At 44.4% G+C, this 12,251-nt stretch overlaps 1 protein-coding gene across 2 annotated transcripts in view; it reads left to right on the plus strand.

Annotated features, from left to right (window-relative positions):
* Positions 1–732: 732 nt before the first annotated feature.
* ATP10A (ATPase phospholipid transporting 10A (putative)) overlaps positions 733–12,251 on the plus strand; it is a 107,548-nt gene continuing 96,029 nt past the window's right edge. The window contains exon 1 of one of the 2 annotated variants that reach the window (XM_063392531.1): positions 733–1,543. In XM_063392531.1, coding sequence (XP_063248601.1) covers positions 1,101–1,543 — 443 coding nt within the window. In that variant the 5' untranslated portion in view covers positions 733–1,100. The remainder of the gene's footprint in view (positions 1,544–12,251) is intronic. The other variant, XM_063392530.1, reaches the window with a different exon arrangement.

The following is a 12,251-nucleotide window of genomic DNA, read 5'->3' on the forward strand; positions in this document are numbered from 1 at the left end:
TCATCTGCTCTTCAATCCTAACCTAAAGTGCTGAAGAGACACGTCACATCCAGTAGCAAGGATTTAATTATTCTCTATAGGTTCTTTAAATCTCTGCATTTATTTACTACACTTATTTACTTGTGATTTTAGACTAGATCTTTCATTCTAAATTATCTTCTCTTCTGTATTTCTTGCTTATCCCATAAATGTATCTTTCTCCAGAAAGTGCAGATCGTAAACCACAGAACAAGAGATTGGCATTTTCCAGTCCTTGCTGGTAAGACCTACCCTACGACAAGGGAACAGAAAAAATCCACAGAGGGGAACGTGCGTTACCGCACACCACTGCCAGGGTGTGTGCGGGGGTGGCAGTGCCTAATGCTTTCCATCGGAAACCTCATTTTTCTGGTTCCCACCTTGGGGATGTCCCAGGCACGACGGCCGCCACGGACAGGGCTGGCGAACCACAGACGTGAGGAGCCGGGAGATGTTGCGCTCTAACTCCCAGGCTGAGCACGGGGCTGGGTATACACGTGGCACACGGATTCAGGCAGAAAGGGCAGTGTTTCGCCCTGAGTCAGCCGGTAAAAACTCCCACCAGCCGCTGCTGGGGCCGTGGAGAAAGGCCAGCGCGCAGCGCCGACGCTTCAGTGGGAATTTTCTCTTTCTTCGCTCGAGCCTCTTTCCCCGTCCCGCTCGTAACTCAAAGTCAAAAGCCGCCGATAAAGTGTCCCGCCGGCTCTGCACGCCGGGCCCGGCCGGCGCTCGGGGCAGGCAGTGCGCGGAAGGGCCGCTCCCGTTTCCCGCTCCCGCGGCCCTGCCCGCGGGACGGCAGCCCCGCATCCCCCGCGCCTGGGACGGGGAGAGGCCCGCGGGAGGAGGGCTCGGCTCCCCGCCTGCCCACGTCCCCTCCCCGGCCAGGAGGAGGAGGAGAAAGCGAGAGAGGTCCCGGCAGAGCTGCTCGGAGCGGGTTCGAGAGAGCCCTCCTCCCCTCGCCCGCCCCCGGAGGGGAAGAGGAAAGGAGAGCCGTGGCGGGCGGCGGACGATGATAACTTAGGGCCGTGCCTGCCCGTGGGAGCTGCCCACGCTGCCCGGGCGAGGACACCGGGGCGGCAGCGATGTCCCGGGGCACGGCAGGAGGAGAGGGAGCGGCCCAGGTGCTGCCGGAGGGGAAGGAGAGGCAGAGGAAGAGGAGGCGGAGGAAGAAGAAGGAGATCAAGACGCGGCTGGTGCGCTCCAGCCTGCTGTTACCTGAGGCCGAGCCGGAGAAGTCCAAGAGGACGGTCCTGGCCTGCAACCGGCTCAAGACCACCAAGTACACGGCATTGTCGTTCCTGCCCAAAAACCTCTTCGAGCAGTTCCACCGCCTGGCCAATGTCTACTTTGTGTTCATCGCCCTCCTCAACTTCGTGCCAGCCGTCAATGCCTTCCAGCCGGAGCTGGCCTTGGCCCCCGTGCTCTTCATCTTGGCGGTCACCGCCATCAAGGACCTCTGGGAGGATTACAGCCGCTACCGCTCGGACAAGGAGATCAACCACATGGAGTGCCTGGTGTACAGCAGGTGAGGCGCGGCGGGCGAGGGCCGGGGGCACACAGCACAGGTCCGGCCTGGCTCCAGGGCTGCGGCCAGCGGAGTGAGGGCGCAGGGCAGTCAGCAGGTCCTTGGTGGAGGGCTTTCGTTTCCACCTCAAGTGCAAAGAAACTTCCAGCTGCCCGTGAAACTGGTGTCTCCCAGCTCTTGACTCAGAAGTGCGGGAGTTCATCCAGGTCTGTACCTACAGGTGAAAGTGAATCCGCTCACACCGGTGCGGTCCCGCAGTAAATCACTTTATGTAAACACTTCCCAGAGTATGCTGTAAATTACACTCATGCATAGTTGCGGGCATTAATTTCATTATAATAATATGAGAACTCATGCAACCTGCTATTAAGTCTTCAATGAATGAAGGAAGGATAGAGGCCAGAGGCTTTTGGATTTCAGTTAGGTGTGTGAGGTTTCATGATGTGAAATTAGGGAGCACAAAATTTGCCTTTTTAAAGTTTTTCCATTGAACATTTATTTTTTAAGCGAATGTTTTGTATTTACCATCTCAAGTGTCATCATTCTCTGTGACTTTGCTATTTCCCAGTGCTTGTGATGGAGGATTAGGTCATTTATGTCTCCCAGAATTAGTTTTTCTAATGATCTGGGCAGTACATTTAGAGCACTGCCTTGGTATTTGTATATCAGACTGAAATAACTTTTGCATCAACATTTATGTGCTTAGAAGCCAGCTTTACAAAGTTTTTGTTTTGCTTTCCTCCGAGTGCCAGTAATCTCCGAGTAGTATAAGGCTAAGGTTTCCTGGGGAATGAGAGAAGAATGTATTTTCTAAGAAAACAGATTTTAGTTTCGTTTCTGATGCTTCTAAGTCTAAAAGAAATGAAACACGTGCCAAGAAACTTACACTCTGATTCCACAGACTGTCTGGGAGGGTCTTCTCAGCTGACGTCAGCTCGAGACACAGCAACTCTCCTATTGCAAGAAAGGCATGAGAAAAAAATATACTGAAAAAGAACTCGGAAAAGGCTGCATTTCCAACATCAGCAGACTCAGCTTGTTATTTCACGAACTGATAGCATGTAAGAAATCTCACCCAGGGACATACCTCCACCAATAGATAGGCATACATGAAAACATGAGTAAAATGGCCTTATTTCTGTAAACTAAAGCAAAAAAGACCCAGTCAAGTCACACACGTAGTTACTGCTAACCTATGCCTGTGCGTAGTGCCTTGCTTGCCTGTAGAGCTCTGAAAACTTCTGGTGTTGAGGAAGATGGATTGCAGGAGGTCTTGTAAGGGGCTATTCATGCAGAAAGTAAAACATGCAGAAAGTTAGGTTAATCTAACCTTTTCCAAACAAAATCAGTTTAGAAATAAGCTCTTGTGTCTCCTAGGTTGAAAAGCACTAAGTGCCTGGTGCGGAAGATGTTCAACATGGTAACAAATACCAGTACTGGGATATTAATTCTGGAATGTTTTTCCCCCAGCAATTTTCCATGTCCCTCTCTGCTGCCAAAAACGTAGACATGACTATGAGAAAAGGTGTACCTTTGACGTTAATATCACTTGTGGTCTTTTGTGAGTCCCAGCTAAGTGCACTATCTTTTGTCATGCAAGTGCTTTTGCAGAGTAAATCAGAATTGTTCTTTTTACTGTGGAGTTTAGATTGCTGCTAGGTGACACTTACAGATTAATTTGGGAGTGGTTTTGCTTTGTGTTGGCATCAAAGGCACATGTCGGCCAAATCCCTGCGGGGCAACAAACATGGAAGTGTGACAGCTCTGTCACCTATTCAGACACAACTTTCTGGCTGGATGCAGAGCTGAATGGTGTGTGCTTACAGCCCACAACAGAAGCGTGGTGCCCAGCAGCAGCTCAGCTATTTTCACCTTCCAGCAGTCCCTAGGGAAAGCTTCCCTCTCACAATTAAAAACTACAACCAAAACATGCGGTTAAAGTAATTTGCTCACGTGTTTTTAATCTGCCTGCTTTTTCTTCTTTTGTAGCTTTTTTAAACTTCACCAAGTCACCTTTTTAAACACCCTCCAGCTCCAGTGAGCAAGATGGGACTAGAAACTTGCTACTTCTGCAGATAAGAGCTAAGATTCTTGCTAACTCGAGTGACCGGGTATCAAGATTGAGAGATTTGTATCAAGGTCATTGAAGTTGCTGGGCGTGAATTCAGAAAAGCTGTTTGCTTAGAGAGGTGTCATGCCAGGAGAAACACAAGGGATTGATCCTGACTTTTACTTTGTTTCATTAGTCTCTTTGTTTCTGGAAAAATGTTGAAGAATGTCACAAAAGGAAGTAATAAATGACAGCTTTCTCCTCACATGGATTTAATGCTGATCCCTTATCAGTTTTACTACCTTTTGAGCAAACCAGACTCTCTCTCCCTCCCCCTACTTGCCACTTCCTTGTGTGGGGGCAAAATTTGATGCAAATGGTGTCCTCCACAGAAATGCTGCTGTAGGTTAATGAACATTGCTGCAGTCCTGTGTTCCCCTAGGACTGTCAGGGAGCGGTAACTCTTCTCTTGCTGGTCACTTGTTCATAGTTTGAAAAGAGGCCTTCTGCAAGATGGGATGTATCTGAGTTCCAGGACTCTGTGCTGTGATGGGCTCCCTTTCCTGCCAGCCTTCCACACAGCTGCTAGAGCTACCTCAAACACAGACTACAGTGTTCGAACATGTTACGGCAAAAAACATTGAATTATAACAGTCAGCAAATGGAGACAGGGACTTTTACTTCACTAACAGAGAAAAGCCCTCTGTCTCATGTTCCATGTTGTTTAGTGACCAAGTAAAGATTCAAGTTGGATATATGACAGTGTTCTGTCATGTGTCCTTTTTGTATATAATCTGTACATGCTTTCCTGGCTGCTGAAGTACCTGTCCTCTGTTAGATACAGGCAGAATTTAGTGGTGCAAAAGCTCCAGGACAGAGAGAATGCAGGGGTGGGCAGAGCCTAGGAGGGCTCATCTGGAGGAGGTTCTGCACCACTCCAACAGTATCCACTGCCTGGTGCTCTGGCACAGCCTACACAGGCAGATCATGTCAAGAACTGGTCTGGGGGAAAATACTGTTCTCCTGGTATGCTGGCTGCTTGACAGGCTGGCTTTCTTCTTCCTGCCTGCCCAGTGGACTCAGATGACCCATTCTCATACAGCCACTGCAGAATCAAGGACTCTGTGGCTCAGAGTTGGCAAAACTTATGAGACAGCAAAACAGCAAGGATGATGCAACCTGAAGTAAGAAGCTGAAGGGAGATGCAGCTTGTTTTGACAGAAAGAAGACAGTTTTCATTTATAAAGCTGGATGTTGTGGAGAGTGGAATGTACCTCAGAGGATTATTGCTTTCTAGAGTCAGATGGAAAGGGAAAAGACTTGATTCTTTGAATAAATTGAAAGAAGCTGTTGAGTTTGAATTGGCAGCTTGTGTCGAGGAGTGAAACACACAGGAGAATTGCAGACTTGCGTTGCTCCGTGATGGACTTTGCAGGTCTGTCTATAAGAGCAGGCAGTGTCTTGAGGAAGATTTCTCAGCCAAGAGGAGCTAATAGGGCCTCTCTCCAGAGGCCTTTAGGGCACCTCTCTCATTTGGCAATACAGAGGAAATGAGGCACTTACTGTAGGAGGACAGCTTCACAGGTCACCTCGAATTTCAATTCTGTACAGGTGCTTAAGCTAGGAATGCTGGATGATGGCCAAAACTCTTAGTTGATTTAAATGAGGGAAGTTACAAAGGCATTAGAGCCTAGCCTGCAGAAAATTGTTTTTGCAAACCTGATTACCTTAGTCTCCTCTCTGTGTTCCTCTTCCTTATTTCTATCACCCAGGGATTGAGATTGGAGATTATAAATTTGCAGTCCTAACAGTGAATTCTGTGTAACTGTCTTGGACTTGGGAGGATGGAAGGGTGACTTTTTTCTTTGCAGTTACTGTCCTCCAGTGTTCACTGGCTCTCAGTAAACGTCCGTTGTTAAATATTTGATAGAGCTAAATTTGTCGCTGGGGCAGAAGCTTTGATTTCAGTGTGCTGTTACAAAATATGGTATATGTTTACATGACATGTAAATAGAAGATGAATAGTGATAACTACAATCACAACAAATAATGGCACTTGTCCATCAGGGAATTACATTTTATTGCTGTCTCAGGGCTGTGCTGGTGAAATAACCTCTGCTATCATTTTCCTAAGAGCCATATGCTCAAAAGCAAAGGGCTTCACTTTTTAAATCTACTTTCTAATTCTTGCTGTGTCCAAGAGTATTGCTAAAGAGTGCAAGGCCTATGCATACTGATCAGAGAATGATAACTGGTTCTTTTGTCAATCTGTGACTTAGAAATTCCATGACAAATTGCAATTTATGACTGGATACTTGTCACCCCTGAGGTGTGGAAAATGTTTAATGGAGCATTCAGGCAACTATCAAAGCAGGCTGCTTTACACTAAATGTTAATTTCTTTCTGCAAAACTGAAGGGGCAGAGAGAAGAGAGTTTGATGTTGATGATGATGGGCAACATTTCCTATAATTCCAAAACTACACTCCCTTCTTCGCTTTGTCAACCCACCTGTGAAAGCAATTCCAGCCTTGGAGGAGAAAGATAGAGCAGTATTGCCAAATCTTCACAAAGGCACAGTAGATCCCACTCATGGCCTCAAAAATAGCCAGATGATGACTTGCTTGCAACCACTTCACTTCTTAGGTGCCTTATGTTGTTGGCAACACCAGTGTCTGAGAATTTAGGTCGTATCTCCCACTACTACCATAGTCAAGAGCAGCTTCTTGTCCCAAAATGTGCTGGCAAGTAAGACATTTCTCACTAGAAGAAACAAGCTTATCCCGCTTCCAGATCACAAATGTCACTAGATGCGAATCAAAAGGAAACTACCTGGGATTACTCAGTTTCCTCTGTGAGTGAATTTGGTGCACAAAAAGCAGGAAGTAGCGGTCTGAATCTGTTGGTGAAGTCAGTGTTCCATCCCTGAGTTTCAGAAAGATGCATCTCTGTGCAGCTTACTGTCTCTTTGTCCTTCAGTCTGAGCCAGGATGGCAGTGAGTAAGCAATGTAGTAGAGGCTCCTTCTCTACTGATAGGCTGATAGGGAGCGGTTTTATTCTGCAGTAGCATTTATCCAAGCAGCGAGGGATGTCTGTGCTAATCTTCTGAGATATAGCCAGCTGGAATGCACAGGAGAACCCATCTCTCCAGCTGTATGTATGCAGTTTATTTGCTATTCAGTGTAGGGTAAATTTTCTAAGTGCCTGAGCTTCTTTATTGGAAAAGAAAAATGCTTGACTCTTGTTACTAAGCTCTTTCATTTGTATTAGATATCCTGAGAGTCATTGTAGGCTATTTCACATGCCTCTGGCTAACTGCCAAAGAAGGTGCTGTTAAATCTCCACTGAAAGACCTGGTGATGTCCCCAAATCAATTTTTGCTTTTACATGCTGCCCTCCAGAAAGACAGCATAATCTCTTGTGCTAAGCAGACCACAGCCCAGAGTTATAGGTGGCCACCTTGCATGCAGAACTTCTTGCTGTTGTGTGTCTTTATTAAATTGAGACCATGATTATTGTTAGAGGTGGCCGAAAGAATAACAGCTCGATTTGATTCTGTCAGAGTGCATTTCCAAAGAAAATACACAAGAGGAAAGAATTACATGTATTGTTCAACTCTGCCTGGTATTGTGATTCCACCTTCCATGTGTCACGTAGTCAGCAGAACTGAAAACCAGAACTGAAACCCATAATAACCATGCAAAAATCAGTATTTATGGAACTGCTTACTAGCTAGCATGGCATAACTTAGCCAGGACATTCCTCTCACAAGCAGATCAGTCCTCCAGAAGTACTAATCAGAGAAAGAAGGGTCCTTGTTGATGAGCAGGACTTTCACAGGTTCCTACTCCAGGCTTACACAACCTCACAGATGAGCAGGTTGCTTATCTTGACAGAGCACCAAAAGTCCAAGTGCCACATCTCCTTGCTGCATAATCCAGCATGCTTCCAATTTGTGGGATAGTTACCCTGTGCAAGAGCAGTCTTAGGGGTACCTCTCCTCTTTCCCTGCAGCACCAGGCCTTTTGGGAATGTGATGCTTTTGTGTATGGACACAGTAAGGTCAATGCAACTGGGAAGCCAAATGCACAGCTTCAGGATTACATCCAGTTTGCAGGATTTATGCTGTGCAGGCTTGGTTTTAGCAATTGCATATATTGAAAGCAATTAAGTTCATGAAAAGCAGAACCACTTGTTTCACTTCACATAGTTGTGGAGGTGAACCAGTTTCCATGGCTTACCTCCAGCCTTAGTGTTCTCACTTTGGGAGTTGTCGCTAATGCAGCCGTGGAAGCGGCCAGCCATGTTTGTATCCAGAAGAGATCCACAGCAGAAACTTGATTTGTACCCACCAACACTGCCTCACATTGTCTCACCAGAATGTGGACGCAAGACAGATTCTCCATGCACTGGGCCAGGGAGAGTGAAATTCAGTGAATGGCATAAAGCGAGGAGCCTGCTGAAAACCAGGGCACTTGTCTCTCATGGATAAATTTGTGTAGTTATGGGCAGCAGCTTCCTCTGTTGCACATCAAGCACAGAAGTTGACTTGCTGCTAACATTCAGCCACAGTGCATACTTGTGAAAGATGCTAGCTTATAGCTTCTCCTAAGCAGGTGCTAGTGGTGGTGTGCAGGGGAGAAGAAATGCAAAGGAGGAGCTTGAATAGCCCTAATATTGAGATCAACTAAAAAACATACCTCTCCAAATGTATCTTTGATTCTGAAAAATTAGATGAAGCAAACCTCAGATTTAGTTGGAGATGACCTGCATATTTCTGAGCGAATTGGTTTAATCTTTGCTGTGTGTACAGGAAATGGGAGTGTGGGGGCTTCAAAGTAAGAGCTTACAGTACCTGTCAGATGTGAGCTGAGAGGAACATCTTTCTCTTTTTTACTCTGTCAAGGATACAGATACACAGCCTGTCCACAACAGGCTAGCCACCCAACTAATAGGGTGTTGTGTCCTGTGGGCTGATGGGGATAATCTAACCCTTCGGAGCTGGCAAACTACAGTCTAGTTCTTTGCTCCAAAAGGGGCAATATTTTAACTCTGTTTTAGAACTGTTGCAGGTCAACATCTCTGCCATGGTCAACCCACATCCTTCAGGCCATGGTGGTTAAAGGACAGTCCTGAACTGGCAAGGCGTGCATTTTCAAGGGCGGGAAACATCTTCCATCTCCAGGGTTATTTTGTTACAGCTTTGTTCTTGTCTGACCACAATTTCTCAAGAGTGACAAGTAGGCCACTGTCTTCAGTTCAGTGGCCAACATTTGCATCATGCCCAGTCATTTCATAAACCCATACTCTGCTAAAGGTTCCTTTTAACAGGCATGGAGGTCACTTGTTTTGTTTTTATGTTCTGGTTGTCTGGAAATGCTGACCTACTTCAAGGAAGAGTTTAACTCCTTGACTGACAACTGACTTCAGTTCTTATATGTCTGTGCTGCTACATCAACACTCAGGGTGTGAACTCCGCTGGTATTTCCATGGAGGTTTTAGTTTTGACTTTTTGAATAAAAAGAGAAAGACCACTATGAAGTGACAGCTTTTCTAAGCAGAGGTCTTATATCTCTGTGTATTATCTTATGCTTGTAGGGCTTTTTCTGGGTCTTATAGCCATAAACCTATATCCTCAGCTCCTGTCTGTTCACTTTTCCGCCTTCCAGTAGCAACCTAAATATGCCTGTTTTGGCCATATTAGCTGATTTTGTGTGTTCACCAGCAAGTCAATGGGAGTGTTGCTGTGAAATCTCACAAAACACTGACGCCAGGAAGGTCAGAACAGCAGTCACCTCAACACATCTGTGAGTATTTTCTCAATATCTAGACATGGAGCAAGATAGCTCAGAAAATTTGCCAGTGAACAGATTCTGAAATTTTAGCAGGTAGATTAGCAGCCAAACCCATAGAGATGCAGAAAGTTCATTAACTATGTTAGAAAGATGTAATCTATCTTGGGTGAAAGTAGGTTATAAGAAATCAAGTATAATCCACTTGAGTTTGATCCTGCAATTGTGGTGCATTATTTCTGCATGGGCCTACACTTACAACTGGAGATTTGGATATTCTTGTATTTTCTTTTTCTCCGTTTTTAGGATTCCCATGTTCTCATAGTCAGTTTCTCCTTGCTGTACTTCCCTCTGCTGTATAACTGCAGAGCTGTGAAGCTAAAGCTTGATCTTACACCAGTTACCAGAATAAAGACATATATTGGCTTTATCCGCCTGTTTGAGAGCATGTAGATCATCCTTCCTTCACCGTCCTAGGTTCCAGCTTTATCAGAGAAGCACAGACTGGGGCTACCCACTGATTTGCATCTTGACTTTTCTGCAAATGGCAGTAGTTGCTTTCCCTGTAGACAGTAGTGAGCCAATGATTGTAGCTCCCTTTGCAAGAAGACCTCTTAAGTGCTAATTAGGTTCTCTCTGACCTGACAAGAGTCTTTCTTAAAGAAATCTGTAATAATCTTTCTGGATCATGAGATGAGATTTATTTCACTTGTCTTTTAGTTGAAAGGTACATGTCCAGGCTGACCAAATTATCTACACTTGAGTCAAAATCAGTGGAGAGCATTGAATAGTTTGGGGAAGGAAGGGGAAATCCTTCCAGCTTGTTTGAGACACTTACCTTAGGTAAGTTTGAATCAATTACCTTTTTCCAGTGATGATACAGGTGAAGCTGAACTAGATGGTTGTTTACACAGCTAAGTTTAGATGAGATGAATCCCATTAGTTAACTTAGAGTGAATAGATTTTACTTCCTGTTACTTAGCACTCCATATGATTTTTTGACTTGAGTAAGTAGCTTACCCTGCTCAATATACTTAATGATTTATTTAAGAACTATTATTTGAGAGGCACAGATATGAGTACATTCACCTGTCACGTGAAGGGGAGAACTTAGTACCCACTGTTTCATCTCCTGCCACATTCTGCCTTCAGCAATAGCCCTTAACTTATTGTTCATACTCATGAAATGTATTTATATCATCTATCACAGTGTTGGGAAACAATATAAGAGATTTCTTGTTGCCAATAAATAATTTTCTTCCCTGAATGACTGATTACATTTGCATTTCTGTGGAGTTTTCCAGACTGTCCTCATAATGTAGGGAATCTTGGTATTTTGGGGATCTCATTTGTTCCTTTGCAGCTTTTGCAGATGAATGTTGAAACATAAGGTAAGAGGTTCCATGATTTTTCTTCTGTTTGCCTGGATGGACCTAAATTTTAGGTCCGCTAAAGCCGCTTTGCAAGCTATGTGTGTCTAAAATGCAGAGGGCAGTTGTATGTTTAACATAATCATGGATATTACAAGAATGAAAATGAGGCTTCACTGTCAGGTGCCTCATAAATATCAGATGGGGCTTCTGGGATGTGCCCAGTAGGTTCAGATGTTCAGACATGCAGGTGATCCTGCTAAGTGATGAGGGATTGAATCAGAGGTATCAATGACAAAATTATTCTGCTAATTTTGGTACTGCTGATTTACCTGTGGGTACCAATTTCTATGCTGGCATTTCAGTGTCCATCCATATAGGACCACAGGCTCTTGCAGATATTCCATGTAGCCATATAAGAGGTGCAGCATCATAAAACATCATGCCACTGTTTGCTATCTTCAGAGTCCTGAAATCTGTTTGTCTAATTGCAGCATTTGACACTCTGCTCTTCCTTTTAGGCTTAAATGTACTGAATCCTATCAGGTTTTTCTTACTATATCTCTCATTTATTTTCAGTGTAGTTCCCTGCATGTCTGCTTTTTGTGGATCCTGGCTGTGTGGGGGAGCTCCTCTTACTATCAGATCCTGTGGGAGCTTTCTTAAATTCAGGTTTAACAATAAGGTGTGCTACAGCTGAGCCAGCCATCGGTCTAGTATAGCAGATGTTTAATCTGCTACACTTATGTTCCGAGAGTCCAGTTTAAAGTCTGTAGTAGTCTTTTATGGACTGAACAATCCATGACGTATCTTCAATATGAGGAATACCACAGTGGACTGATATCTGCCAGCTCATGCCACAAAAATGTGTGAGACCAGTAAGAGCCATCTGCAATGGGCATATGACCCCCAGACTGCCAGTGTATCTCTGCATGTAGAGCTAATGAAGCTAGCACTGAAATGTAGTCTTGGAAACCAAACAACCAGTGGATTTTTTTGTATTTGCAAAGTGTTTGGTTGTTAATGTGTTTTTTATTTAGTTGGTTTTGTGTGTGTGTGTATTTGGTTTTTTTCCAGTTAATAAAAAGGTAGAAATTATAATTTAATACTCCAGTTTCAAAACTGTTGAAGAATCAGCCTGATCTTTACCAATTTCACTAAAGATAAAACTAATGAGAAAGCTTATGTCCGAAATACTTATTTCCTTTTAAACAGCACTACTGAAAAATAATCTAGCATGGTTAACAGTGTTTTTGAAGCACATACAGTCTCTAACTTTTAAAGCCTTTGCTCTGCATTTAAGTGTAAGAATTCTCTAAAATTCCCTTTGCTTATTCTAAATTCAATCCTCTTTGGAATGCAGGGAGCAGAAAAGGGGGAGAGTTCCTGAGTTTATTTTCAATGGCATTTGGTTTGGCTCGGAGGATTTTTATAATGCTAATTTGGTCCTTCCATATTAATTCATGTTCTTCCTCTGCTGCTCCTAAATTGGAAACT

This window comes from Prinia subflava, chromosome 3 (assembly GCF_021018805.1).
Source record: "Prinia subflava isolate CZ2003 ecotype Zambia chromosome 3, Cam_Psub_1.2, whole genome shotgun sequence".
NCBI lineage: Eukaryota > Metazoa > Chordata > Aves > Passeriformes > Cisticolidae > Prinia > Prinia subflava.